This window comes from Orcinus orca, chromosome 7 (genome assembly GCF_937001465.1).
Source record: "Orcinus orca chromosome 7, mOrcOrc1.1, whole genome shotgun sequence".
Classification (NCBI taxonomy): domain Eukaryota; kingdom Metazoa; phylum Chordata; class Mammalia; order Artiodactyla; family Delphinidae; genus Orcinus; species Orcinus orca.
The window spans coordinates 61,216,325-61,243,382 of NC_064565.1; the positions used below are offsets into that span (position 1 = coordinate 61,216,325).

The following is a 27,058-nucleotide window of genomic DNA, read 5'->3' on the forward strand; positions in this document are numbered from 1 at the left end:
CTTGAGCGTTTTTTGAAATTCTTTATTGTCAGCAAATGTAGAAATGATCTAGGTCTACCTCTAATAGTTAAATAGTTTCTACCTGAAAAATTATTCAGGAATTTGATTCTTAAAGACAAAGAGAAATAACTATGAAATTCTGTCATAAAAATTATTAAAAGTTACCTGAGTTATAGCTTTTGACTTTTCACAGCTTAGAATATGTAGAACTTAATATTAGAAGAAATATTTCTTTTATTCCAGTTATATCTTGTTTAAGATCATTTGAACTACTAATACTTTTGTTGACTCTTCAGTAATATCTTTATATGGCAAGAGTTTAAGTTTTTTGAAAATTTTCTTTGTTCTTTCATGATTCTTCACTATATAATAATCAGAATGTAGAAAATAATAGATTATTTTTAAAATTAGCCTTTATAAAACTGAAATTTTCTATATACTGAAAAAAAGAACCAAGGCCTAGTTATTAAATTATTTTTCAATAGATAGTTCATTAGGGCTTCCCTGGTGGCGCAGTGGTTGAGAGTCCGCCTGCCGATGCAGGGGACACCGGTCCGGGAGGATCCCACATGCTGCGGAGCGGCTGGGCCCGTGAGCCATGGCCGCTGAGCCTGCGCTTCCGGAGCCTGTGCTCCACAATGGGAGAGGCCACAGCAGTGAGAGGCCCGCATACCGCAAAAAAAAAAAAAAAAAAAAAAAAAAGGTAGTTCATTAACCAAAGGAACCTGTTTGATTGGGGTGAGGGGCTATTCCATTGTTTAGAAAAGACAACTTGAGAAATAAAGAGAGGAAATGTTTCAGTAGAAAATGCTCTTGTTCTTTATTCTAAGGGGATAGACTGTATAAATACTGGGAAAGAGTCATTTTTTAATTCAAAATAATGAAACTCTATATACATCCAGTTTACTGAAGTAACCTGATTTTCAATATGTTGTAGAGAATTTTGGAGTACATTTAAATATATATTATGTCGAAGATTTATCCTTGTAAGAAGAATAAAATATTTTGTAGCTACTGTATATTTTTCTATCTGAGGATCCCCAAATCCTTTACCAACCACAACTAATGAATCCAACCAGTTCTCCCCACCCCTACCCCACCTCCACTCCCAGGGTCTTACTGGAATGAGTACTGAGAAACCAAGCTTCACTGGGTAACTGCAGACATGCAGATGAAAACTGAAATTTTTGGTCAGAACTTTGGCTGATTTAGAAGGCAGTTGGTGGTATAGAATACCTTAGTCATTGGAGCATTTCTTCCAGTGGTATCTGTGCTATTTTCATGCAGACTCCAGAAAATTAAGGTGTCCTTATTGGGTATTATAAGAAGCTAGCTTTATCCACAATCAAATTCCAACTTCTAAGAGGTTAAAGCACATAAATTTTTCTTAGCATATAAATTTTCTTAATGTGGGCATATCCTGTCCCTATTTTATCCATCATGGAAGAACAGAGCACATGAATTTAGTTTTTGCTATTAAATCCTTTGCAAAAATATGGAAAGTAATACTGATGTTTAAAATAGAAAGGTAATACTGATGCAGTGTTGAAAAATTATATTAATAGGCCTTTCTTCCTTTTTGTACAAAAAGGAATGCACTATTTACATATGGAGGCTCCTGTCAAGGTGATTCACAGAGATCTCAAGTCAAGAAATGGTAACGTAGTCATATGTTTTTATTTTACCTATTTTATTATAAAATACATGCACCGTTGTATAGAAATAGGCATCATGCTTTCCATCTCTTTTGTAACCTGCTGTTTTGACTCACTGCTGATACTGTGAAAATCTTCCCTCTATTAATAAATGTTCAAATCCTCCACATTATTTCAAGAGGCTGCATAGTATTCCACTGTATAAATAGCACAGAATATGGACATTTGGGTTGTTTACATTATTTTTTCTGTGATAAGAAATGTTGAAGTTAATACTTCTCAGTAGAAATTTTCAACACATCCCTAATTATTTCTCTAGAATCATTTTCTAAAACAGGTATTGCTGGTCAAAGCACATAGTTGTGTATTTCTAGTTCTTCTATTTTTAGATGGCTCTCTGTACTAGCGGTTTGGAGTTTTGTTCTTGTTACTCCTGAGTTATTTGGTGTAAATTTTTTATGTCACTCACATTGCCCAAAGGAGTGCCCAAAAATGATCAGCACAGGTTTGGAAAGTAAGAGCTTTCTTTTTCTTCTTCTCTACTTCCTAAAGTTTATTTATGATCCTGTATTTTATAATTTGGAGAGTGAGCACTTTTAAATGGCAGGATTAGATGTTACCTTCAAGTAGGAGTGGTAATAGAATGCTTTGTCCATTACATCACTTGAAAATTAATGGAAAAAGGCAGTGGGATTATTTAGCTAGCCAGCACTCAGAGTTTGCCTCAGAGTTTGCTACTTAAAAACAAAAAATCTTGCTATCAATTCATTCACATGCTTTAATTTTTTACTTGCTTTCTAAGTGATTCTTCTAAGTATGGAGGAGGAGGAAAACAATTTATTTTTAGAAAATCTTTAAATCACTGCAGTTAAAATGGGTAACTGCTAATAGTGTGGTCCTTAGAATGGGTAGTCGTGGCCAGCAGAGGAAGAGAACTCGGGAATCCAACCAGCTGCCCAGGACCTTGGTGCTTGCGGGGGTGGAGAAGGGGAAGTTGTCGGCAGCTGCCACTCCTCAGCAGTCCAGGTTGGACCAGCACCCTGACCCTGACAGTTCACTCTGGCTGATTGTTCTTGCCCTTTTCTAGGTTTCATCACTTATCCTTTGGCTTTTCTTAGACATAAGCTTCCTGGAGCTAAATACTTTTAATATATATTGGCTAGCAGGAGGTCATTAGGAAATAATACAGAATCTAGTAGGAAGTATCGGAGTTTTATGACTTTGTACATTTTCAGTTCTTGCTCAGAGTTTCAATCTAAATAAGTTGTTTAACATCTCTCCTTTTAATCTAGTTTACCAGTATATCCTATATATCCCATGAGAGGAGAATGGTTAAATTATCCAAGATGTCATTATGAAGACTAACAATGGAGAATGTTCCCATTTTTAGAAATTACAGTTTGAGGGCTTCCCTGGTGGCACAGTGGTTAAGAATCCGCCTGCCAGTGCAGGGGACACGGGTATGAGCCCTGGTCCGGGAAGATCCCACATGCCACGGAGCAGCTAAGCCCACGCACGGCAACTGCTGAGCCTGCGCTCTAGAGCCCATGCTCCGCAACAAGAGAAGCCACTGCAATGAGAAGCCCATGCACCGCAAAGAGGAGTAGTCGCTGCTCGCCACAACTAGAGAAAGCCCGTGCACAGCAACGAAGACCCAACACAGCCAAAAATAAATAAATATAATAAATAAATTTAAAATAAATAAATAAATAAATCTATATAACTTAGAAAATGAAAGTCCTACTATTCTGTCTCCACCCCCACCCCAAAACTGTTAAAAGTTTCATCTATATTGTTTCAATGTGTATGTGTTTTCACATCAAGTAACTACACAAACTGTAAATTTATTTTTGGCTGCGTTGGGTCTTCGTTGCTGTGCGTGGGCTTTCTCTAGTTGCAGTGAGCAGGGGCTACTCATCGTTGCGGTGCACAGGCTTCCCATTGCAGTGACTCACAAGATACGTATGTGAATATGTTCAATAAGCAGATAGATATATAGTTTTGAGGCTGAGATCTATTTGAGAGTGTTAAGATGTAGTTGGGGCTTTTATGGGAGTGGGCGAATAAGAGCATAAGAACGGAGAAGGCCAAGGGCAGAATCCTGAAGAAATGTTTCTAGCCTTTCCTTTGTAAGCCACGCAGTGCCTTGAACATGGTAGTTTAGCAATACTTATTAGCTGTTACTAATGACCTTGATAAGTGGAGAAAATAACCTTTGCATGATCCAGTACACAGAAATAGCCTAAGGGTAAATTTGATACTATATATAATAAGCTATACATTTTTTCAAATAAAAATATAAATATTGTTAATACTATATTCAGTTATTTAAAAAATACTTCTACTTTTTTATCATAAGATTAATAAGTGTTCATTAAAAAAGTCTAACATTATAAATCTGTGTACTAAAATGTACTGTGTCCAAGTTGATCTTTTCATCTTCTGCCTACCCCCCAAAAAATTATTCCTTCATTCCCTTCTCAGTGAGTGACAATACCAGTTGCCTAATCCAGTAATCAAATAAAAAGGAATTACAGTTCGATTGCAGAGTTCCTGTTCTAACCATTATGCTGTATTGCCTCTATTTTATTTCCTCTTTGAGTTCTCCTCCTCCTCCCCCATAGCCAATAATCCAAGCCCAGATGATTCTGCTTCCTGTTTCTTGACTCGGTCCACTTCTCTCCTGTCCTTTGCCACAGCCTTAGTGCAGGCATCCTCATCTCTCTTGGACTACAACACTGGTGCACACAGTGATCTACTTACCTGTGTTCTGTTCCCCTTTGCACATTTGACTGTTTCATTCCTCCACTTAAAATCATTCATTGCCTTTCCATTTCTCACAAAGGCTCTTCTGGACCTGGCTTGTGCCTTTTCCTCTGCTCCTGACCTTTTGTACAAGCTCACTCTTCTGCTTAGAAAACTGCTTTCCTCCCCCAGGTCTCCTCTTTCTGGTTAGCATAGCATCATTTCTTCCAGGAAACTTCAACCTCCTTACACTTTGACTTCTTAGACTGCTCTTTGGTCCTATGGCAGTCTCCATGCCTCTCATCATGGAACTTATCCCGCTTTATTATAGATGTTTAACTGTCTTTACCATTAGACTGTAATCTCTACCAGAGCTGAGACAATGTCAGTCTTGCTCACCTTCCTCTGCTAGAACATAGTACATGGCCTTGCCCATAGTATATGCTCAACAAATATTTGTTAAATGAATGAAAGTATGAATAAGTAAATAAATGAGTATTATCTCTGCCTTCAAGAAAATTACTCTTCAACTGGGAGGAAAAACCATATATACCATGAAGTAATAATGCTAATTATTCCTCAGTATCATGTTGACAGTCTAGTGGCAGAACCCAAGTAAAAATTTGGTTCTCTTGACTACTCCTAATCTATGCCTGTTTTGCTGGACACTACTGCATTTAATTTAAACCAGTGTTTTGAAGCCTTTTTTAATCAGCACCCCATAGAATTAGTTTTTTATTTTTATTTTAATGTCAGCTCCTTTTTACAAAATCTTCAGTGCAGTAAATACTTTAATTTTACCTTTCATAATGCCATATGGAAGATAGAAATAGAAGTTTATAATATTTTTCAGTATAACTCAAATTAGATGAGTTTCATAATTTATCTTTTTTTTTTCCTTTTAGTTGTTATTGCTGCTGATGGGGTGTTGAAGGTAGGACTCTTTATTTTAATTTTTAAAAATTTCGTTAATTTCAGATGTAGGTTTTGTGACTGGTAATTCTTGTATTAGTCAGTGAGTAAAAAGTTGATACTCGTTTCTCTTTTCTCAGATCTGCGATTTTGGTGCCTCTCGCTTCCACAACCACACAACGCACATGTCCTTGGTTGGAACTTTCCCGTGGATGGCTCCAGAAGTTATCCAGAGTCTCCCTGTGTCTGAAACTTGTGACACATATTCCTATGGTGTGGTGAGTTCATTTCTTATTTTTTGTTGCTAAAGGACATGCAAAAAGCAAACTTGCAGAAGCGGGGTATGACAATTTAACCCAGTTTTAAAACAATGATGCTGTTTCTGGTGGAATGCCCAGAGCAGTGGCAACAGAGAGAATATTTTCTAATTACTAGAAGGTTTACTTTGATCATTTTTATGCATCTGAGTTATTTTGTCCTGTGTTGAGAAGAAGCCAGTGCCATCGCAAGAAGCAAATTCAGATGGAACCTAAAATAGTGTTGGGCCTGATGCCCTCCTGTGGAGAGTGCCTTCCTGGGTGGACATATGTCTGTAGAATATCTCTGCAAGTCAGTGGATACAATGTGGAACAGGACTTCGTTGTCATGCGTTGCTCAGAAACCACCAATGGATCTGCCAAATGAGTTAATTAACAGGAAATGTCAACCATTAAACTGATTAGTGAATTTCTGGAGAATACAGAAGAAAATGTGCTTATCATCTAGCACATAGCCTTGCCCATGTCTGCTGCAATGGCTGTCTGAAGCATGAATCTAAGGTCTCACATAAGAATACCAGCAGAGCAACATAGTTACAAGAACAGAATAATGTGCCGGTGGGTCGGGAGGTGGGATGCTCAAGGAAGAGAGACCACAGGAATGAAGTGAAGGAGCAGAAGCTGCTAGAGGAGTTTTGAGATGGATCATTCTTGAGGAATAAGTTGTATCTGAATTAGCAGAGAGAAGGAAGTGGGGGCAATGGGGGAGAAGAGGCAGGGAGGGGAGAGTGGACAGGGAGTTTCCTTGGTGGACGAAGGAATTTGTTGCCCTTTTTTGAGGATAAGTTTTTTATCCCTAAAAATGCTGTATTTCCTTTAAAAAGTCCAAAATAGTGTTTGGAACCCCCTGTCTTCGCCTCTCATCTCCTGATCATATTGCCTCTCTATTTTATAACTTCTTAAAAGGAGACTTTCATAATAATGGGGAAAAAGCAGTCTAACTGTAGACCAAATCAACATGCCTCTTCTTCCTGAACTTCTGTGTTTTCAACTGAAGGTGACAGCTGATAGCACAGGAGACCAACACTGTCAAACCCATTCCTTTTTCTTTAGAGTTCATCAGTCTCTAGGTAATTACTGCTAGCCTCAGTAAGTTCTGGGCTGGTTTCAGTTAGCTAGCTTTTTCTAAATCATTACTACATCTTATGTATACCAAATTAATATAATAGCAGTTTTGTTGGCTATTGAAAAAAATCATTTCATGAATGAAATATATGTTTTTGATGAAAGGCTAGAATTGTAAAAGTTGGAAGACAGTAGTAGCATCAGGTTAAATACCTAATTTTCCTTAATTCTGTGTGCTTCTAAGAATGAAGGCTATAACCTATTTTAGACAGTGATAAAATAATTCTTATCAAAAGAAAGGGAAAAAACCAAAAGTTCCTGAAGAAATATATTCTAAAGCTGGTCCCGTATGTCAAAAGTTACTACATTCTAACCATTCTACAAATCATCTGCTGGGGAGTCTGAAAATAGGGAAATTTGTTGCGATTTAAGACTGTTTGTGAGATTATTTCCTCTTAATGAAGTTATGTTCCTCATTTTTTTTTTTTTTTTTTTTTTGCGGTATGCGGGCCTCTCACTGTTGTGGCCTCTCCTGTTGCGGAGCACAGGATCCAGCTGTGCAGGCTCAGCGGCCATGGCTTACGGGCCCAGCCGCTCCGCGGCACATGGGATCCTCCCGGACCGGGGCATGAACCCGTGTCCCCTGCATCGGCAGGTGGACTCTCAACCACTGCGCCACCAGGGAAGCCCTATGTTCCTCATTTTTAAGCAAAAATCTATTTATTGCGTCAGGCACTGTGCTAGACACCAACTTAGGGCAATTTACATTTTACTTTGCCTGCTCCTTGGGACCAGTGTCTCATTTTATCCTGTGGAAACAGGAGCCAGCAAACTTTTTCTATAAAGGCCAGACAGTAAATATTTTAGACTATGAGGGCCACTTACCATCTCTGTTGCATATTCTTTTGTTTTTTACAACTCTTTAAAACCGGTAAAACCACTCTGCCATCTGTAGCAGACTGACATTTGAGACCCCTGTGGAACCCTCTTATTCAAGATAGAAAGACAAGCCACATGGCTGAAGAACGGTTCCTAGTATTTTGATAAGGGACCACAATTCTCACTCTTTCCCATTGCATGTTAGTTTTAAAACAGGGGCTACTCTTTTGCTATCTTAAAGAGAGGGGTTTACTCGGAATGCTGGTTATTCTTACCCCATAGCTGCATCAGCAGAATTCCATTCAGAAAAGTGCACATGTGCTCATTTAATTATAAATGACAAATCAGGATTTTATTTAATTCTGACCCCTTCCCATAGTACTGTCAATTAACACCATTAGTGAAAGAAAAAGTACAAGGCATGCTTTACTGAGCCTTTTTGTTTAAACAATCAGTTTTTTTTTTTTTTAATGAAAATAGCGTTACATGTCCCTAAAAGAGCAGTAGAGGACAGTTATTAAGGTAGGGGCCATGTTAGCTGTAGAAGTTTATAGTGCATAAACCTTGAAAATTATATCTATCTAGGAGAGCAATGCGGGCATTTAGAATTTTTGATGTCCTTTCAAAACAGGTGAGTAACCAGAACTCCTTTGTCAGTAGGTGCATCTGTTTGCAGAAAACATACCAGGGTTCATTAAAAAGCCTGTTCCATTAATTGAGCTCCCACCCACAGAGCAGTCACATGCAGATGAATAAGAACATAAAAAACAGTTGTCCCTTTTTTGAAACCCATCCCCCAAACCCCAATATATGTTTGCTTTTTATTTTTCTTTCTCAGACTTGCTGTAAGAATTTAGCCCTTCATAGTCTCAAAGTCCCTAGCCCTCCCCAGTTTAATTAACCTCTGTTTCTTCTTAACACATGAGGAGACTAGCCAGCCTTGTATAGCCCTGAAATAAACGTGCTGGTGAAATGCCAGAAATGGATCTTGTGATCCTTGCTTCTGCGCTGGTATTCGCTAGGCAGGCAATTGTTTCTGTTTTATAAGGCAGTAGGTTTTTTCTACCCCCTTCTGGTGACTTCTCTTGAAGGACTAAACCAGGAGTGTTTAGGATATTATCCACGAAAAAGAAAAGACTTTAGGAGAGCCAAAATCATTGAAGAATTAGCCTTCTGAGAACTCAAGACCTAGCCACTCTTTAAAAACAAAGCTCTCCTGAGGACAATGCAGAAAGGATTACCTTCTCAGAAGCTTCTCAGCCAAAACCAGCTTTGAAAATAGAGTAGCTTAAGAGCGAGCATCACTGCCTCACTTGTCTCTGAGCCCTGTTCCAGAACCAGCCCGGCTCAGGTAATGGCTTTCCATTGTTTGTAAAAGAAAAGGCAGGAAAAGTACACAGCCTTGTCCAAATTTCTCTTCTGTAAACTGAAAATAGAAAGTTCCCTTGTGAACCCAGTTTAAACATGGGGATGTCTCAATATAAAATGAGTTGGAAAATATTTTTAAGGTGAAAGATCACAAAAACGTTTGGCCTGCATTTTCCATAACTGATATTTTCAGTCACAGTTTAATATACTTTTTGACCTCTAAGTGACTTCCTCCACAAAGTTACATTTTTTGTGCCACATGTCATTTCGTTCAGTAGAAAAAGCTGTTGTCCTATCTTATACCACCTACTTTTTTGATACATTTCTGAATGGTGAATAAATAATAGGAAATCTTGAGATGTGCTGATCCTGGAATTAAACTAAAGACCTCATTTGGGCTTCAGGACCCCGTGGTTAAGGACACCATCCCCGCCATCCTTGCCAGTTTCACATCCATCAAGTGGCTCCCTCAGCTGTGGTAGCTCTTTAGAGACACAGAGAGGGAGTAGAATGAAACTATCTTATTTTTTCCAGGATTAGAACCCTCGGAGAAATATAACTCGGGTCTTATTAGATTTTTGGACACTCTCCAGCTGAATATTTTGGGAGAAAGAATGACATAAATCTTTTTCTGGTGTCACTCCCCAGGCTCTTGGTTCTGCATGTGCAGTGTATTGTGCAGGCAGGCCAGACTCCAGAAGGAGGGGTGCAAGGCTGCTTATCCAGACGTTTTGGGGTCCAGGGCATTAGATTTATTTGAGGCAGTCATTCTTCCCATTCTCCTTAGGAATGCCAAATCCATTCACTTACTTGCCCTTCATAAGCCTTCCCCTCCCCAATCCCACCACCGGGAGGGTGGTAATTGCAACAAACTGAGGGGCTTCATTTCCTGCTCAGCCCTCTTGCTGCCTCTGTCCCCCACCCCAGCCCCGTGCCGCCCTGTGTCAGGTTACCACACACCTGTTCTAGTTCTCACCCTTTCTTTACTTTCAGTGTTTGCTGGAATCATCCCCTTCTGGGATGCCCCTTACCTTTTCCTAAGCACTTCTGTGACTCAAATAGAATTATTCAGGAGCTCTTCTAAAGAAGTACCTGACACACTTGATTAAAAGCCCAAAGAGGTTTCAGTGAATTTCTTTTCCTCCTGCTTGAGCAGCGTCTGCCAGTTTCCCTGATTTTGCTGCTAATTATCTTCGTATTAGCCAGAATTCATTTAACATGTTATGGCTCCAATAAGACCGAGAGCGCTGGCTGAGGAAATCGTGCATATTGGATTCCCTTGAATAGTGTATATATCCTCAATCTACATTCTTATTTAGAAATGGGTTTTTGTTTTTAGAACAACAGAAGTGTAAATCAGAGGTGCTGAATTCGCTTCTGCCATGGCTCCATACCGAAAGTAGGGCCCGCTGCATTCTCTCTTATACTGTAGCTCTTCCCTCTCTACAATTACATGTGGTCAAGACCTTGACCTTCAGGGGTGAGACAGCAAATTCATATTCTAGCTCTGCCACCTGGTAACTCAGTGCCTTTGGGCAAGTTTATTTAACTTCCTTAAGCCTTAGTTTCCTCATCTATACAATGAGAATGATACCTCTCTGATGGGATTGAGATTAATCATGATAACATACCAAAAGGGTTTAACAGAGTAACTGGAACATAATCACTCAATAAATGATAGTGGTTGTTATTATTACGATTATCATTGAAAAAATTATAATTGTTTTTGCACTTCACAAAAGTATTGGTAGATTCAAATCTTAATACTCATGTGTATAAACAGAGAAAGAAACTGAATGTAAAAATCTCCATTACTCAGAGTTTAAAGAGAATACCAAATCATTGGCTGTTTTCAGCATTTCCAGCATCAGTTTGCTTCAGTACAAATTTATTAATCCTGCTAATCTCAAGGATGGCAGAGAGATAACACAAACATAAATTTGCACACGCATGAACACACACGCATACACAGCCTATATATATGTGTATATATAAGGCGTTTATTACATTTTAGAATATAGTATAATAAATAATGTGGTAGGTGGAGGAAAATGAATCCCTTAGACTGACTCATTTTGAGAGAGATTTCTCCAAAGCACAAAATCTAAATGTTACGGTTTGGCGAGTACCTACCATTGTGGAGGAAGTGGTTTAGCCAGTGATTTGGATTTGGCCCTTGATTTTTTTTTTTTTTTATGAGACCATTATTGAACCTTTGAAAATATGGTTGAATTCCCAGTTATTATCTTATAGAGCAGTTTATCAGAGATTGAAGGTGCAAAAGAGTTTTGACCAACAAAATATAAAATCTAGTTTGTGGTGATACATGAGAATGCTGTTAATTTACAAGATAAAGTTAAATCACTGAGGCCCACTAGTTTCATAAACTTTTAAGCCTGGCTCTAGATATTCTAATTCCTAAACCAGATTTTTTGTTTTTAATATAAAAAAAGAACAGCAACAACAACAGCTAAAAAATATATATATATATAAAATATATGGAAGAAGTCCTCTGCATGAATATATACATTTTGCCCAAGTTTCTACAGATGGAGTTGGTTGTGCCTGGTAACTGGATACAGTTAAATGTTAAAGTTTCAGTAATATACCAAAAATATGAAGTACAAGAATAAAAATTCCATTTTCTTTTTGTTCCAGGTTCTCTGGGAGATGCTAACAAGGGAGGCCCCCTTTAAAGGTCTGGAAGGATTACAAGTAGCTTGGCTTGTAGTGGAAAAAAACGAGGTAAGTCTGCGATTCTCCATTCAGGTACATAGATCAGAAAACAGTATTGGGGTTTTGCAAAAGACTTTTTCATCTTCTTCAAATTGAAAGTAAGTTCACGCTTATGGAAAGATTAGCAGTAGGAGCTAACACAAAGGGTCAAAGTGATGTTATTCCTCATGAATGGACCCTTTACATCTAATTGTTGCAGCTTCACGTCGTGATGCTGTAGATCAAAAATTGTACAAGTACTGTACTAGTTTCTCAGTCTCAATTGTAAAACCTAGGGGTTTGTTCTTAGTGATGAAAGAAGCCATTGCGTCCAAGGTAGGGGAACAGTTTTAACTCCATCTCCTGCGTTTAGGACATCTTTTTTACTGTCCGGGAGTTGGTATATCTGTAAGAGACCTTCAGCTACTTCAACTTACCTCTCCCAGCAGGAGTCACTATAGTACAAGAAACTGTCGCTTAGATGAGAATTTCAAAAATAAAAGAAGAAAAAATAGTTTCAAAAAAGGGAAAAATTACAGTTTTGCCACCTACGTTGAACACTACATTGAAGATGAGCTCCTCACTGGAATTGGCGAGGCAGTGGCATAACTGTTCCCTTCTTCATGCAGAGCCTTTCCATTTCAAAAGAACTTCAGTGGCGTAAACACCGTTTGTGCTGTGTCCCCAGCCTCGCTTTTCTTCTTCCCACAAATTGAGGCTTTCCGTTAGTTGGACCCATGAGCCAACATCAGAGAACATGGTACATTTATATCAAAGACAGCAAATACATTTTGAAAGGTTTAAAATTGTGACTGAAACGCACAGCCATGGAAATTCTCAGCATAAGGATGAAGCATCCATTATCAAGGTATTATGAGAAGTTAGATCAAGTAATGGAAGCACGCAGTTGTCTTTGCAACGCTGTAAAACAACTTTATTTCACAAAACTTCTTCATTTCCACATCTTATCTGTGCCCTTCACAAAAGGGAAGGGTGCAGGCTTAGGGTAAAATAATTTGCAAAATGGTGAATATGTAGCAATATTCCCTTTTTAACGCTTTAAAAGAATTAGATTGATCCGCTCCCCATGTGAGTGCAGGAGCAAACTAGATCAATCAAAAAGCTGCTATTGACTGAAAGAAACCAAGTTTCCATATTTTAGATCACATAATTCATGGTTACCTTATTAATTTGTCCTTCTGAGCCATTGAGAATGGATGAAATGTTCATGATAGCTGAACTTGATGGGAGAGAGCTGCCAATTTAAGAAAAATAAAAAGATGTTATATTCAAGAATGTGTCTTACTCATTGTTTCACAGAGGCTGTTCTGTTTTAATTAAATGGGATGGTTATTCCTGGTGTGCTATTAAATCAGACCTCACACACAGGGTAACTGATTATCTCATGGTATGAGAACCCACTTGATTCTGTTCAGTTTCTTTTGCCAGTGAGATGATTAGACGTGTAGTTCTGGGTTGACAAATAGAGTGAAGAAGATTATTGACCTTCTGTTGACTTTGGAGCAGAACACTCAATGTCATTTTTTCCCTCTGTATCGTTTCAAGATAAACTAGGAGGAAATTTTTTTTAAAAGCTGACTGGACCCTCCAAATATGTATAAGACAGAGTAATTAATATTTTTAATATTTCATTTAAAGGAGGGCAGAAAAGGCGTGAATCTAAAGCACTTTAAAAACAAAGAGAAAAATGAATTTAGGAGCTGCCTTTGAGTAGCTGACTTGAGGGTTGAGAGTCCCCCATAAATCACCTTCAGAATCTCCTCAGCAGGCTACATGAGGAGGCCATCTCCCCCTTTCTCCCCAGGAATCCCCTAAAGTAGAGTGTCCGTGGTGTGATCTCATGATCAGCTAATAACAGATGGAGACTCTTCAAATGCCTCGCATACTATATTTATTAAATGAAATAGTCATTTGAAAGAAACCCACACGGTGAAGTAATTTTTCTCAACTTTCTAACGAACCTAATGAAAATTGGGTATTACAAGGATATTTGTTTGTCTGTTCTCATTCTGCATATTTATTTCATTTATCAGAATATGGAAATTAAGTTCAAATGTAGTTTCCATTGTCATCATTCAAGAAAATGTCTTCATTCTACCTCATAAATGGAGGCACTTATTACCAAAACAAATTCTGTTGAGGTAGCATTAAAATAATTCCCAAGGATTTATTTTATTTTACAATAAAATTGAGACTCTGACTTAAATACAATTTGTAAAAATCCCTTCAACTTCCAGTTATTTTATTTTAGTTATTTTTACTCTGGGATACCTTGCGCTATTGAGTTGAAAAGAGAAAGCTATAGTTTTTTTTAAGAGGCCTCATTGAAATAAAGGATGACGTGTTTAAACTTTCAGAGAGACATTTTAAATGTGAGCTAGTCACACTAGAATGCTAGTCATCCTAGACTCATAGGAAGCTGCAAAAATATTACAAAGAATTCTGTGTGCCCTTCACCCTGCTTCCCCCACTGGTGAGACATAGGCATGGTATAGTATGAAAACCAGAAAATTGACACTGATACATTACTGTTAACCAGACTCTAGACCTTATTTGGTTTCACCATTTAGGATTGCTTTTTGCATCTATAGGAAGATCGATACTTTCTAAAAATTATATCTGAAGACCTTTAATTCCAAACCCTTAATAATGAAATAAGGTCTCCAAACAATCATTTTTCCTATTATTAAATCCTATTGAAACTAGAATCCATAAAGCACTGTTAAACTTTACAAAGCAAACAGTGAACTCATAGAAAGCATGAAATTAAGAGGGTATTACTAATAAATTTTAAAAACCTTACAGATGTGTCTATCTGCCTTTGTAATTTCCATAAAACTCAATTAGTAGTCATTCAGAGTGTTCTGGCATTATAATTCCTATCTTTATAAATGCTTAAATGTGTTTTATTCTAAGTAGCAAAATTACTATTCTTTGTTAACATAGAAATCCTCAAAAACTTAATCCATTGTTCTTGACTACACTTTAAAAAAAGATAATGAACTTGACTTAAAAAATAATTATTGCATCTTATGTTGAAAATGGTGCAAAAAAGAATATGATCTTTTTAAAAAATATCATGCCTAATTTAGTGATTAGGAAATATTTTAATTTTAAATTTGAAACTGTTTTATTTTAAAATATTTGTTTTAAGTAGTGTCGCAAACCTGGTGCTAATATCTGGTTATTTCAGGATGTTTTAATGAATTAGGAATGCCCACAGTTACGTAATCAGGACTTAAATATTTTAGATTCTCTTTTAAAGTACTTTTTAGTGTGCCAAAATAATCCGTTACATGAAGTGTCTGAGTCTAGATTTAACTGATCTTTGACCATCTCAGATAATTTAAAATAATTATGTCTCCTTTTATAATGTCTTACATGTGGTATCTAAAAAGTTTGTCAGTAAGAAAAGATCAACATCCATATTCAGCCAGTTCACATTTCAGTTCTTGGGAAAATGTTGTGCTAAAGTTATGTTGAAAATGTTACCTTTTATGAAAACTTATTTTTCATTACACATGGAGTACATTCAGTCACATAATTGCAGTCACTGTTTTTACTAGTTGCCATCCCCAACCATCTTACATTTTTTTTAAGTAAACACATGATTTTCCTTTTGACCTTCAATAAAAGGTTTCCAGTTTGCATTACAGTAAAATAATAGTACCATTTACTACATCTTGCTCTATTCTATGAAATCACAAGACCAGAAGTTGAAAAATGCTTGGTGTAGCCTCTAAGTTGGAGAGTTGTTTTTTTGTTTTTTTACTTTGCTTTAAAGTTTTATTTATTTTGGTTTATTTTTATTTTTATTCCAAATATAGATTGTCTGTTTTCTTGCCAAGGCAACTGTTTTTCTAGTTTTATACGTAGCCTCCCCCAAATCCAACTAAATTGTTTTCAGTTTTTTATTTGCAAAACTTCTCGGCAAAAAATACTGTAAAATATATCTTCTTAGTACAGAGGTTCTCAGCTCTATCACATCCAATGCTCTCTTTATAACAACTATGTTAATGCTTCGTCTTCTTCCCTGAAATGAAATTCAGATGTAGTACAACATTGTATTTTAAGTCAACATGATGCTCTAAATGTAATATAAGGAAGAAGTAAATATGTATTGCAATGTATAAATGCTCAGGCATAAAAACAGTAGAGGTGATGATGGAAGTTTTAGATGCTTCCACCTATGGATAAATAGAATTCAACAGCTACAAATGCAGAGTAGAAATGGGTTGTATTAATGATTCCAGTACCATGAGCAACACTGTTGTAGGCAACATTTTCCCAAAATCTTGGTAAGGTTATTAATAATGCAAAAATCAATCTGCCCTTGATTTATTTTATTTAGTAGTTGCATTCATAGAATGTTCAGTGTATTTTTAAAATATCTTTAAAAATACTCTATTTATAAATCAGATTCTAAGGCTCAGAAAATTAGAAGCCTCATTGTTTTCTTGTTTTACTCACATGAATGCACCCGGGGCATTTGAAGTTTGGTGGAATGCAGGAGAATTTTTAATCAGGGCTTTACTATATATCGAAAGATGGCCAGCATTCTTGACCTGCTCCAGGTGCAACCCTCCAGACTTTAAAACAAAAATGTCTCTGTAGGGCTTCCCTGGTGGCGCAGTGGTTGAGAGTCCGCCTGCCGATGCAGGGGACACGGGTTCGTGCCCCGGTCCGGGAAGATCCCACATGCCACGGAGCCGCTGAGCCCGTGAGCCACGGCCGCTGAGCCTGCGCGTCCGGAGCCTGTGCTCCGCAACGGGGCAAAAAAACAAACAAACAAAAATGTCTCTGTAGATCTGTATACTGCCCCTGGGGGCATTACATGTCCTATGAGAACCACTGCTGTACAATGTTAGAACAAGACTAATCCTCACATTATAATCTTTGTTCTATCGAGTCCTTATAGTTTATGCATTTGACCAAAACTAAGCCATAAGGAGTCATCCATTCAGAATGTCTCATTTGCTGCTGAGAGAATGCACACTTCTTTAAAATTATCTCTGTGCTCAAGATGTTTTCAGAAGTTGTACACCTATTGCCAAAGCTGAACTGTTTTCCTAGTTACCTGGCCTGTTTGCATATCTCATAGTTGCCTATAAAACTACAGTGATAGATGTGTGGTTTAGATTTAGTATTTAAGTTAGTATTTAAGTATTCCAACTTGCCCCTCTCGTACTGGTTTCTTTTAGACTTGATTCTATATTTTGTTGCACTTGTGCTGAACCCTATTTCTTCATCCACTGTGGTTCCTCTTTGGAGGAAAACGGTAAAGTGTCTTTAGAGATTAGATGCTATGAACCTAAATGTAAATTCTCGCCGGTCACATATTAATCAATGCAAGTTTTAAATTTTATGTCTTGTTTATGCTACTAAATTAACTCTTTTATACCTTTCAATTAGAATTTCCTTCCTTTAGTGAGAAAATCCTTGTGTTTTGTTTTGATTGATTTTTTCTTTCCCTGTTACAGAGATTAACCATTCCAAGCAGTTGCCCCAGGAGTTTTGCTGAACTGTTACATCAGTGTTGGGAAGCTGATGCCAAGGTACACACACACACACGCACACGCACACACACACGCACACGCACACACGCACACACACACACACATATATTGTTGTTGTTGTTGTTCTGAAATTTCACTTGTTTGTTTGGCTTTGACTTTTTAAAACTTGGGGTAATAAAATTCATTACAAAGCAAAGCTGGGTTGCTGTTCTTCCGAGCCCCAGATTGACTGTGAAGGCTTTCTGTTGACATCTACTTGTCTTGATCCCTAGAAATCATTACTGGGTCTTTCTTACAGCACTCTGGCATTCTTGAGTCAATAAAAAAGAATTTTGTTACCTTGTTTTTAATCTTTAATAGTAACTGTTGCACCTTCATGTTATACAGATGCTAGCACACAGTGCTTATTGTAAGCCAGGAACTGTTCCAAGCACTTTATGTATGTTAACTCATTTATTCCTCAGAGTATCTCTGTGAACTAGGTAGTGTTATTATCCTCATTTTACACATGAACACAGGTTAATTAGTGAGCTCAAGACCACACAGCTAATAAGTGTTGGAGCTGGAGGATGAAGCCAAACCAGCTGACATAAGTCCCTGTGCTTAACCACTACACCATATTGCCTTTCTAGCCAAACACCAGGCAAAGGTAGCACTTCTAGAGAATCTTGATACACACTCCCTGTGGAGTTTCAGTGATGTTTTTTAAGCTATCACAATAGAGTTGGAGAAATTCCAAAAATTAAGGCTTTCATGTGGTTATCCCATTCGAGCGTGAATGGCTCATTTCCTTTCCCCACAAAGATCTGTTTAAAAGACTCTTACAGGGCTTCCCTGGTGGCGCAGTGGTTGAGAGTCCACCTGCCGATGCAGGGGACACAGGTTCGTGCCCCGGTCCGGGAAGATCCCACATGCTGCAGAGCGGCTAGGCCCGTGAGCCGTGGCCACTGAGCCTGCGCGTCCGGAGCCTGTGCTCTGCAACGGGAGAGGCCACAATAGTGAGAGGCCCGCGTACCGCAAAAAAAAAAAAAAAAAAAGACTCTTACATACATACAGAAATGTTTATAGGTAAAATGATAGGTGAGTCTCGGATTTGCTTCAAAATAAAGTGAAGGGAAATGGATGATGGTATAGATTAAATACCGTCATCCATGATAATTTTTGAAGTGATAGGTATATAGAGGGTCATTATATTGTTCTCTGTACTTTCTCATATGTTTGGAATTTTCCATAATAAAAAGATAAAAATTAAAAAGATCCTCACAGATTAAATATTGGAATAAGAGAGATACACTCAAGGGACTTCCCTGGTAGTCCGTTGGGTAAGACACTGTGTGCCCAATGCAGGGTGCTGGGGTTTGATCCCTGGTCGGGGAACTAGATCCCGCATGTGTGCTGCAACTAAGAGTCCGCATGCCGCAACTAAGGATCCTACGTGCTGCAACGAAGATCCCTCGTGCCGCAACCAAGACCCGGTGTAGCCAAAAATAAATAAATAAATAGTTAAAAAATAATAATAATAGGGGGCTTCCCTGGTGGTGCAGTGGTTAAGAATCCGCCTGCAAATGCAGGGGACACAGGTTCAAGCCCTGGTCCAGGAAGATCCCACATGCTGCGGAGCAACTAAGCCCTTGCGCCACAACTACTGAGGCTGCACTCTACAGCCTGTGAGCCACAACTACTGAGCCCACGTGCCACAACTACTGAAACCCGTGTGCCTAGAGCCCATGCTCTGCAATGAGAGAAGCCGCAATGAGAATCCCACGCACCGCAACGAAGAGTAGCCCCCGCTCACTGCATCTAGAGAAAACCCGTGTGCAGCAACAAAGACCCAACACAGCCAAAAAATAATTAATTAATTAAAATAATAATAATAAAAGAGATACTCTCAAGAAAGGAACTAAAATTTTATAGTTCAAATTTGTCCGGTTTTTCATGGAAATAGGTGTATTACAAACTGACCTTTTAAATAGAGATCTAAAAAGAATGATTTAAGAATGGAATTTCTCCCTTAATTTAAATGCAGTTCCTGTATGACCCCCAAGAAGAATGAATGATGATAACATATACAGCAGTTCCTCGGTATGGGGTGGGGGGTGGGGGGGATAGTTGGTTCCAGGACCCCAGTGGAATCCACGGATGCTCAAGTCCCATATATCAAACGGCGTAGTTGAGTCAGGAACCCCCCGACCATCCTCGGGTTCAATAGCCTGTTCGAACTTGGGTTGATTGAATTCACCAATATGGAAACGTGCGTTTTGTCTAGTGGGAGTAACTCGTAACACTTGGTGAATATGGGGATTGTGTTAGTATCAGGCAGAATTCATGTTGAATCATGAGTAGTGGTTTTCAGCACACTGTTCCACGCCACAAGCGAGAACCGCTGAACACCAAGCACAGTAGTGCAGCCAGTAGCACAGCAAGGGACACGGACCGGAGAGGCCCCTCTGCCCCACGTGCTCCCTGTCGGCTGGGATGAGCGGTGCTTTGTCTTGGAAGAGTTTGTTGCTGGTTCTCCCCAGCCTTGTGCGTTTCACCTTTGGCCTGGTGAACCAGCAGCCTCCATCTGCTTTCACTCCCGTTCATCAAACTACCCTCACCCTTTTTTAAAGAGTCCCACATTTACTTAGTATTGTTTTTTATTAAGGAATTTAACAGTTTTTAAACTGTTAGTATTTTTATTTAGGTTTATTATTGTTTCATTAGTTTTGTTATGACAAAGTTGATAGGTTTTGAATGGTCTGTCCTGCCCCTGTGTAGGCCTTATTTTAGTGTGTGATTTTTTAGAATATGGGGATTTTTAAGCATTAAGAGAAATGCCTGCACTTTGCAACTAATCCAGTGGAAACTATAAGTGGCTATTTGCAAGCTTTCTGGAGAACATTTATTTTATACTGTTAAAACACTACCCTTTTCATACTCTACCACTTATATGTCCGTTGTGGCCCAGTTGGTAATTTTTGTAGTATTTTTCTCTCTGATGCTCAAGTAGAAATTTCACCTGAAGTTATGTGTGCTGAATTAGATGAATGCCACTAGATCTCTGTAATTTTAATTATATTTCAGTATGCAAAGCAGGTTTTGAGTTTCTTAATCAGAAACTCTGTACTATGTTAATTAAAATTCTAAGAATATACATTTATGGTGTATTAATTAAATGATAGTGTAAATACCTACACAACAAGGACATTAGGTCCAGAGTTGATGCCATGAAGTTGGCATGTCTCTGTTGAACACGTAGTAAGCTGACCCTTTTTTAGGGTCAGAGGAATCTTGTGTTCTAGCCCCGTGAAGTATGAAGAATGTTTGAGATCAATTTTTATTTCCTAAATTCATGGCATTTTATTCTGATACAAATAATATATGCCCTCTATATTTGATTTGATTATGCATCCAGCTCACATTTCTAACTCTCTCATTGCTCTCTCCTCTAGACACACCTTACACACCTTCTTTATTCCCTGAACATGTTCTTTTCCTTCTTTTCTTTTCTCCCCTGATTACTTCATCATCAAGCCTTCCCTGGTTATTCTGTTTATCCCTGTCCATACTAACTACTTCTTTTCCAAAACCATAGTCTGAGCTACTGCCTCATCTTGTGCTGTTGCATTTTTAAAAATATCTTTTCTTCCTAAATGGATTACAGGCTCCATGAGGGAATAGAGCTAGCTTTTCTTTGTTTCCCTATAGCATCTCCCGTAAATTTAGTAAGTAGATGTACAATTTTTTGTTGACTCAAGTGGCCAGAGCAAGGTTTATTTCCTGAGAGGCACATTTTAGTTCTCTGGCTAGAAGTATATAGCAATTCAACCAGGAGTTGGTGCCAGTCCTATGCCCATAGATAGAGCAATAGTTGGTTAAAATATATTTTATTTCTTTTTTTTTCAGTCCTTAGACTCTAGAGTATTAACGCATAGATTAAAATATTCAGCTCACCTATAGAAATATATTCTTTTGCAATGAGGAGGTAGAAATGTATACAAGAGAAAGCTGCTATTAGGTAAATAAATGTTAGATCATTCCAGTGGCTTCCACCAGGTGTTCAAAAAAATTTTTTTGAAGAAAAGAAGGAAGTAAAGGTGGGTATTGGTTCAAGTTCTAAAATGATATTTCTAAAGGAGAAAAAAATAATAGCTAAAGCCCTGAGTTTGATAGGAAGTAATGTCTTACCGTCATGTGATAAAGCATTTTGAAGTGTTTAAGAGCATAGACCCTGGTTGTGTAACTTGCTTCCTGTGTGATACTGGGCAATTCATACTTTTCTGAGACTGATCTTCCTTATCTATAAAACAAAAATAACAAATAATGTATACAGATGCTTAATAAATTGTTCTGGTTGTGCCTTTTTAAGTAAGCAAAGTCTACATAATACATAAAAGGAACCTAAACCGCTTCGGAGGAAGATCCTAGACCAAATGCCGTATTCTGTAACCAGAATACTCATTAAATATTAACACAAAATTCTACATTGTTGCTACCTTCTAAATGTTCACTTTGATAATTTCCATCTGAGAGCAATTCTAACTATAAAATTAAGATTTTTTCAGGGATACTTGCCATCCAATTACAAAAAGTTTTACCTTATCTCAAGAATGATTAAGTGGGGCTTCCCTGGTGGTGCAGTGGTTGAGAGTCCGCCTGCCGATGCAGGGGACACGGGTTCATGCCCCGATCCGGGAGGATCCCACATGCCGCGGAGTGGCTAGGCCCGTGAGCCATAGCCGCTGAGCCTGCGCGTCCGGACCCTGTGCTCCGCAACGGGAGAGGAGGGGTGAGATGCCCACGTACCGCAAAAAAAAAAAAAGAATGATTAAGTGTAGGGAACAATATTATTCTTTGAAAATTTGTCAGCTCCTCCTGCTGCTTTTCCATGAAAAATGAAAATCCTATATTTATTATATAATTAGTTCCTGTACAAACAATTAAAACATTTTTCCTTTTGCAACCTTGACACATGATGGGAGAAATTAAAATGGGAACAAATTCAAAGAAGACAAACAGAATTTTTTCAAATTTCCTACTTAAGGCACTTTTCTCTTTGCTTATTACAAGGCTTAATGTACAATCAGTGCCATCTAGCTACTAACGCCCTCTTTTAAAACACACACACACACACATACACACACACACACCCTTGAAAGAGAACAATAATGGGAGAACTCAGAATAAATATCCCAGTTTTATATTCCTAAGAAAAATTGCTTTTCTTAATGTAGGAAGCACTCAAGTCCTGCAAGCAAGCCACCTCAACATTCTTCCTTCTTGTTTTTGTGCTCCTAAATTAAAATGCATGTTTTAATTGCTGCAATGGTAATTTGTTCAGAAATGGTATAATTATGAGGTGTGATGAAGAGAGAATGTACATCATCCTTTTATTATCTTTCTCCATTTTTTTTAAACCTTTTGTCTCAATCTTGGCTAGAGTCTAAAGAGAGAGACTAGGGTAGTTTTTGCTAGCTAAAGAAGTACATCTAACCACTCCTTTTTCAATTTCTAGTAAACAGTACCTGAGAGTTTCCCAGCATCAAAACTAGTTTTAATGTGGAATAAACATTGAGAACAGTGAAGTTATGATGGCTTTAAAATTGGGGAATTTTTCTCTGAGCAACTGGTTTAGGAAATTTTATAAGTTCTGCTAGATTAATAAGTAGATTTCCCCCAACATTTTATTATAAAAATTTTCAAACATATGGAAAAGTTGAAAGAATTTTACATTAAACACTGGTATACCCATCGCCCAGACTCTACTGTTAACTTTTACTATACTTGCTTTATCACAAAGATTTTTTTAAAATAAATTTGTTTATTTGTTTATTTTTGGCTGTGTTGGGTCTTCGTTTCTGCACGCGGGTTTTCTCTAGTTGCAGTGAGTGGGAGGCTACTTGCGGTGTGCAGGCTTCTCACTGTGATGGCTTCTCTTGTTGCAGAGCACGGGCTCTGAGCGTGTGGGCTTCAGTAGTTGTGGCTCATGGGCTGTAGAGCGCAGGCTCAGTAGTTGTGGCACACAGGCTTAGTTGCTCCGCGACATGTGGGATCTCCCCGGACCAGGGTTCGAACCCGTGTCTCCTGCATTGGCAGGTGGATTCTTAACCACTGCGCCACCAGGGAAGTCCTATCACATAGATTTTTAAAAGACTTAACTTTTTCCTTTTAGGAGTCCTTAATCATACCCAAAAGAGAGAATTAGTTAGTACTTTCCTTACCTGGAAAAATAGTATAATCATTCCAACCTTAGGCCACACAATAGAAAAATGACATCTGAGTCTATTCTGAATAACTAGTTGAAAATAAGAAGTATGGTTCCCTAAACCTGAGCAGTCTGGCAGTTGTAAAATAACTAAATCGGGACATTACATCATATTTTATTTTGTTTTATATAGTAATAAGGTGACTTGACCTTATTACTATACCTGTGGATTTTCTCTTAAAGATCTACTTTCTTGCATCCCAACAAGTGATTATTTTTTCTCCTTCAGAAACGGCCGTCTTTCAAGCAAATCATTTCAATCCTGGAGTCCATGTCGCACGACACGAACCTTCCTGACCAGTGTAACTCATTCCTGCACAATAAGGCAGAGTGGAGGTAGGTGCCTTGCATCCGAGTCACATCATCTGACTTTAAGGGATCATGAGTAGCTTCAGCCAGGAACAGAACCTGGAAACTTGATGACAGTCCTGATTCCTTAGAAATTGGGGCTTTTTTGTGTGTTTTTGTGTTAGAAAATTTTGGAGATCGAATAAGCCCTCCCTGTCATATGTAAGCAAAGAGTGTTCCTCTAAGCTTGTTGCTTTATCATATGTCTAAGTATTTAGAAAGCATATTAAAACAGTATCTTCTGAGATAAAAGACGGTTACCTGACATTCCTCTGTATACACTCTGTGTTAGGAAACTTTGTCCTCTGTCCAGTGAGAAATAAAAATACTGTCTGCTTGGAAATATGCAGAGCACTGTATCTGTTGATGGAAGAGTTAAGGAGACTGTAAAAACTTTTAAAAGAAAGCTTTTGATGTTATAAATCCTATTAAATTTTTTCAGGTGTAAACAAACTTAGTAATGAGAGAATTGTATTGTGTGAGTGGAAGAAGTAAGCCCGAGATGAGACATTGGAGCCGGGTCACATGATGCACGAATATAAATAGCATGTTTGGAGGCTGACATAATTCCTCCCTGACTCAGCAGAGATTTAAGTAACTCATCTCTGCTCCTGTTAGCTATGGCAGTAACGTGACGCCTGGCGCCACCTGCCGATACCAAATGAATACTGCAGGCACTTAAAAAAACGACAATCGTTTACTCCTGTGATGACACATTTCTTTGGGCTTTCTGTTTGGTGTTTTACGATAACCTTCTTTATTTTTTATTCTTTGGGAATCTCTAGGACCAGTGAGTTAAAATGAATTTTTACTTAGTGATACAAAAGTAATACTGTTTGCTGGAGTCTAGGTGTGTATGAGGGACTTTGTTCTGGGCTGAAATAATTAACAAAACAAAACATGTAAGTAATATTTGTTTCCTACAGTAAGAGATCAGCACAAATCTAATCAGATCACTCCCATTTTAAATCAGTATAAGGGGCTCCCATTACTCTAGGACAAAGGCCAAAATACTTAAGATTCATGACACCCTCTGTGCTCTTGCCTCAGCCACCTCATCTTAAGAGCGTCGTTCTACCCCTTAATTTTTGACGTTGGTCCCTCAACACATGCATATTTCTCCCTCATACCTTGCAAATGCAGTATCTTCTGTATAAAATTCATCCCATTTCAGCGACACACCAGCCCTGATGCCCAAACCCAACTCAGCTCCTACTACTACTGCTTCAGATAGTAGCTGAAAAAAACTCCTTTAAGGAGGTGTTTCCTGACCCCAGACCAGCTGAGGTTCCACTTTATGTGCCCTGAGAGCATCTCCTTCATAGCTTCTACTGCAGTTGAAATTAATAAGTAGTTCTGCAATCTGTTGTTTAATAATGTGTGTCTCGCTGACTAAAATGTAAGAGAGTCGGATCATCTCTTTTGTTCCTTGCTGTAACTGGAGCCTCTAGAACATATCTTGAATACCGACCGCAGTTGCTCAACAGATATTTGGAGAAGGAAATACCACGGTGGTAATAATATTAAAAGACATCACAATATTACACAAAAGAATAGAAATATGTAAGTTAATTTGTTTGCTTTGACAAATGTGCTTCTTACACTCATTCATTCAGATATTCATTAAACCTCTGCTGGGGAAAGGTGTCCTTTAGTATTGGGCTGTGGTGATGAGCAGAACAGCCCCAGTGCACATGGAGTGTCAGTACTGGATTACTAAACACAAATATACGAATAACTTTCATTACCATTTTGATAAGCATTATGACAGAACATTACTGGACGTCTGGGTGTATATAACCGTGAAATCTAATCTAGTCTGAGGGTTTAATAAAGGGATTCTCTGAGGAACTGCTGTTTGATCTGTTGGCCAAAGGATTAGTAGGATTTTAATACTATTATTAATACCCATGAGATAGGGAGTCTTTGAAGTATGTCAACAAAATCAGAAAATAGGGGGAAAGTTGGTAAGTTTTCTATATAAAAATGTAAAACCTCCGTAAGACCGAAAGCAATACCCACCATGAATAAATTTATAAGACAAATGCCATAGTGTTGCAACTTTTTTCCTGTATGATAGATCATCTGTTCTAGAAGTTTCTAGTCTCAGGACTCCATTACACTCTGAAAAATTATTGAGGACTCCAAAGGGCTTTTGTTTAAATGAGTTACATCTGTCAGTATTTACCACATTCAAAATTAGAACTGAGAAAAAAATTTAAATACGTAGTTATTGATTCATTTAAAAGACAGTAATAAATCCTGCTTCTGCATTCAGCCTATGGTACTATCACATGTCATGAAACCTGTGGAAAAGTCTGTACACTTATGAGAGAATGAGAGTAGAAAAGGTAAATCATGTCTTAATGTTATACTGAAAACCAATTTAACCTTTGAAAAGCTCTCAGGAGTCCCCAGATCACACTCTAAAACCACCACTTCTGTCTTTAAAATAACATTTTAATTAAAATAATCATATTAAAGGGCCTGAAATGGCATTTCACAAAAAAAGAAGTCAAATGACCAATAAACATGTGAAAAGTATTCAACCTCATTTAGCAATCAAATCAAAGGGAACATAATTTATTCATCAGATTGGCAAAAATTTATATCATGAAAATATCCAGTGTTGTAAACTTCCTCATACTTCGCTGGTGGGAAAATACTACCTTTCGGAGGACAGTTTGGCTATATCAATCAGACACCTCTCCCACTGCCATTTCATTCCTAAGAAAATAAACGGGAAGGTTGTGCAAGAATGTATGGACATTTGTTTATCACATCCTTTAGAATGATAAAACTGGAAATGAGCTTAAAGTAAAATAAAAGATTGATTTGGTTTTTTTGTGGTTTTTATGATTTAGAAAATTATGATATCCCCACACACAGAATAGTATGGAGCCTTTCATGATATTACAGGTCTGATAAACGATTCAAAAATGGATGCTACGGTCCAGTACGTTCAGAATGATTCCATTTATTCTAAAATAAACACATATTTATGTGTACACGTATGTGCACATAGAGAAAAGTATAAAAAGGTCAATGTTACATATCATTGGGTAATGAGATTATGGGAAAGTGTTTTCTATGTGTATATCTTTATTTTGTATAATAAACCTGGATTAGTTGAATAACAAATTTATTTTTTTTAATTCTTCAAGCTAAAAAGATGAGAGAAATAAAACTGGTAATACATTAATGTATTTTAGTAAAAGGCAAACAGTTGCCTAGGGGACTTCCTCATTGGCTGTCTTTCAGGAATTCGTT

At 37.9% G+C, this 27,058-nt stretch overlaps 1 protein-coding gene across 5 annotated transcripts in view; it reads left to right on the forward strand.

The window, feature by feature from the left end:
- The window catches only part of MAP3K20 (mitogen-activated protein kinase kinase kinase 20), a 171,021-nt gene that overhangs the window by 89,127 nt on the left and 54,836 nt on the right, over positions 1 to 27,058 (forward strand). For all 5 annotated transcript variants that reach the window (XM_049712254.1, XM_049712255.1, XM_004267317.3 and 2 more), the window contains exons 5-10: positions 1,592 to 1,657; positions 5,306 to 5,334; positions 5,453 to 5,590; positions 11,600 to 11,686; positions 17,158 to 17,232; positions 23,670 to 23,776. In XM_049712254.1, coding sequence (XP_049568211.1) covers positions 1,592 to 1,657; positions 5,306 to 5,334; positions 5,453 to 5,590; positions 11,600 to 11,686; positions 17,158 to 17,232; positions 23,670 to 23,776 — 502 coding nt within the window. The remainder of the gene's footprint in view (positions 1 to 1,591; positions 1,658 to 5,305; positions 5,335 to 5,452; positions 5,591 to 11,599; positions 11,687 to 17,157; positions 17,233 to 23,669; positions 23,777 to 27,058) is intronic.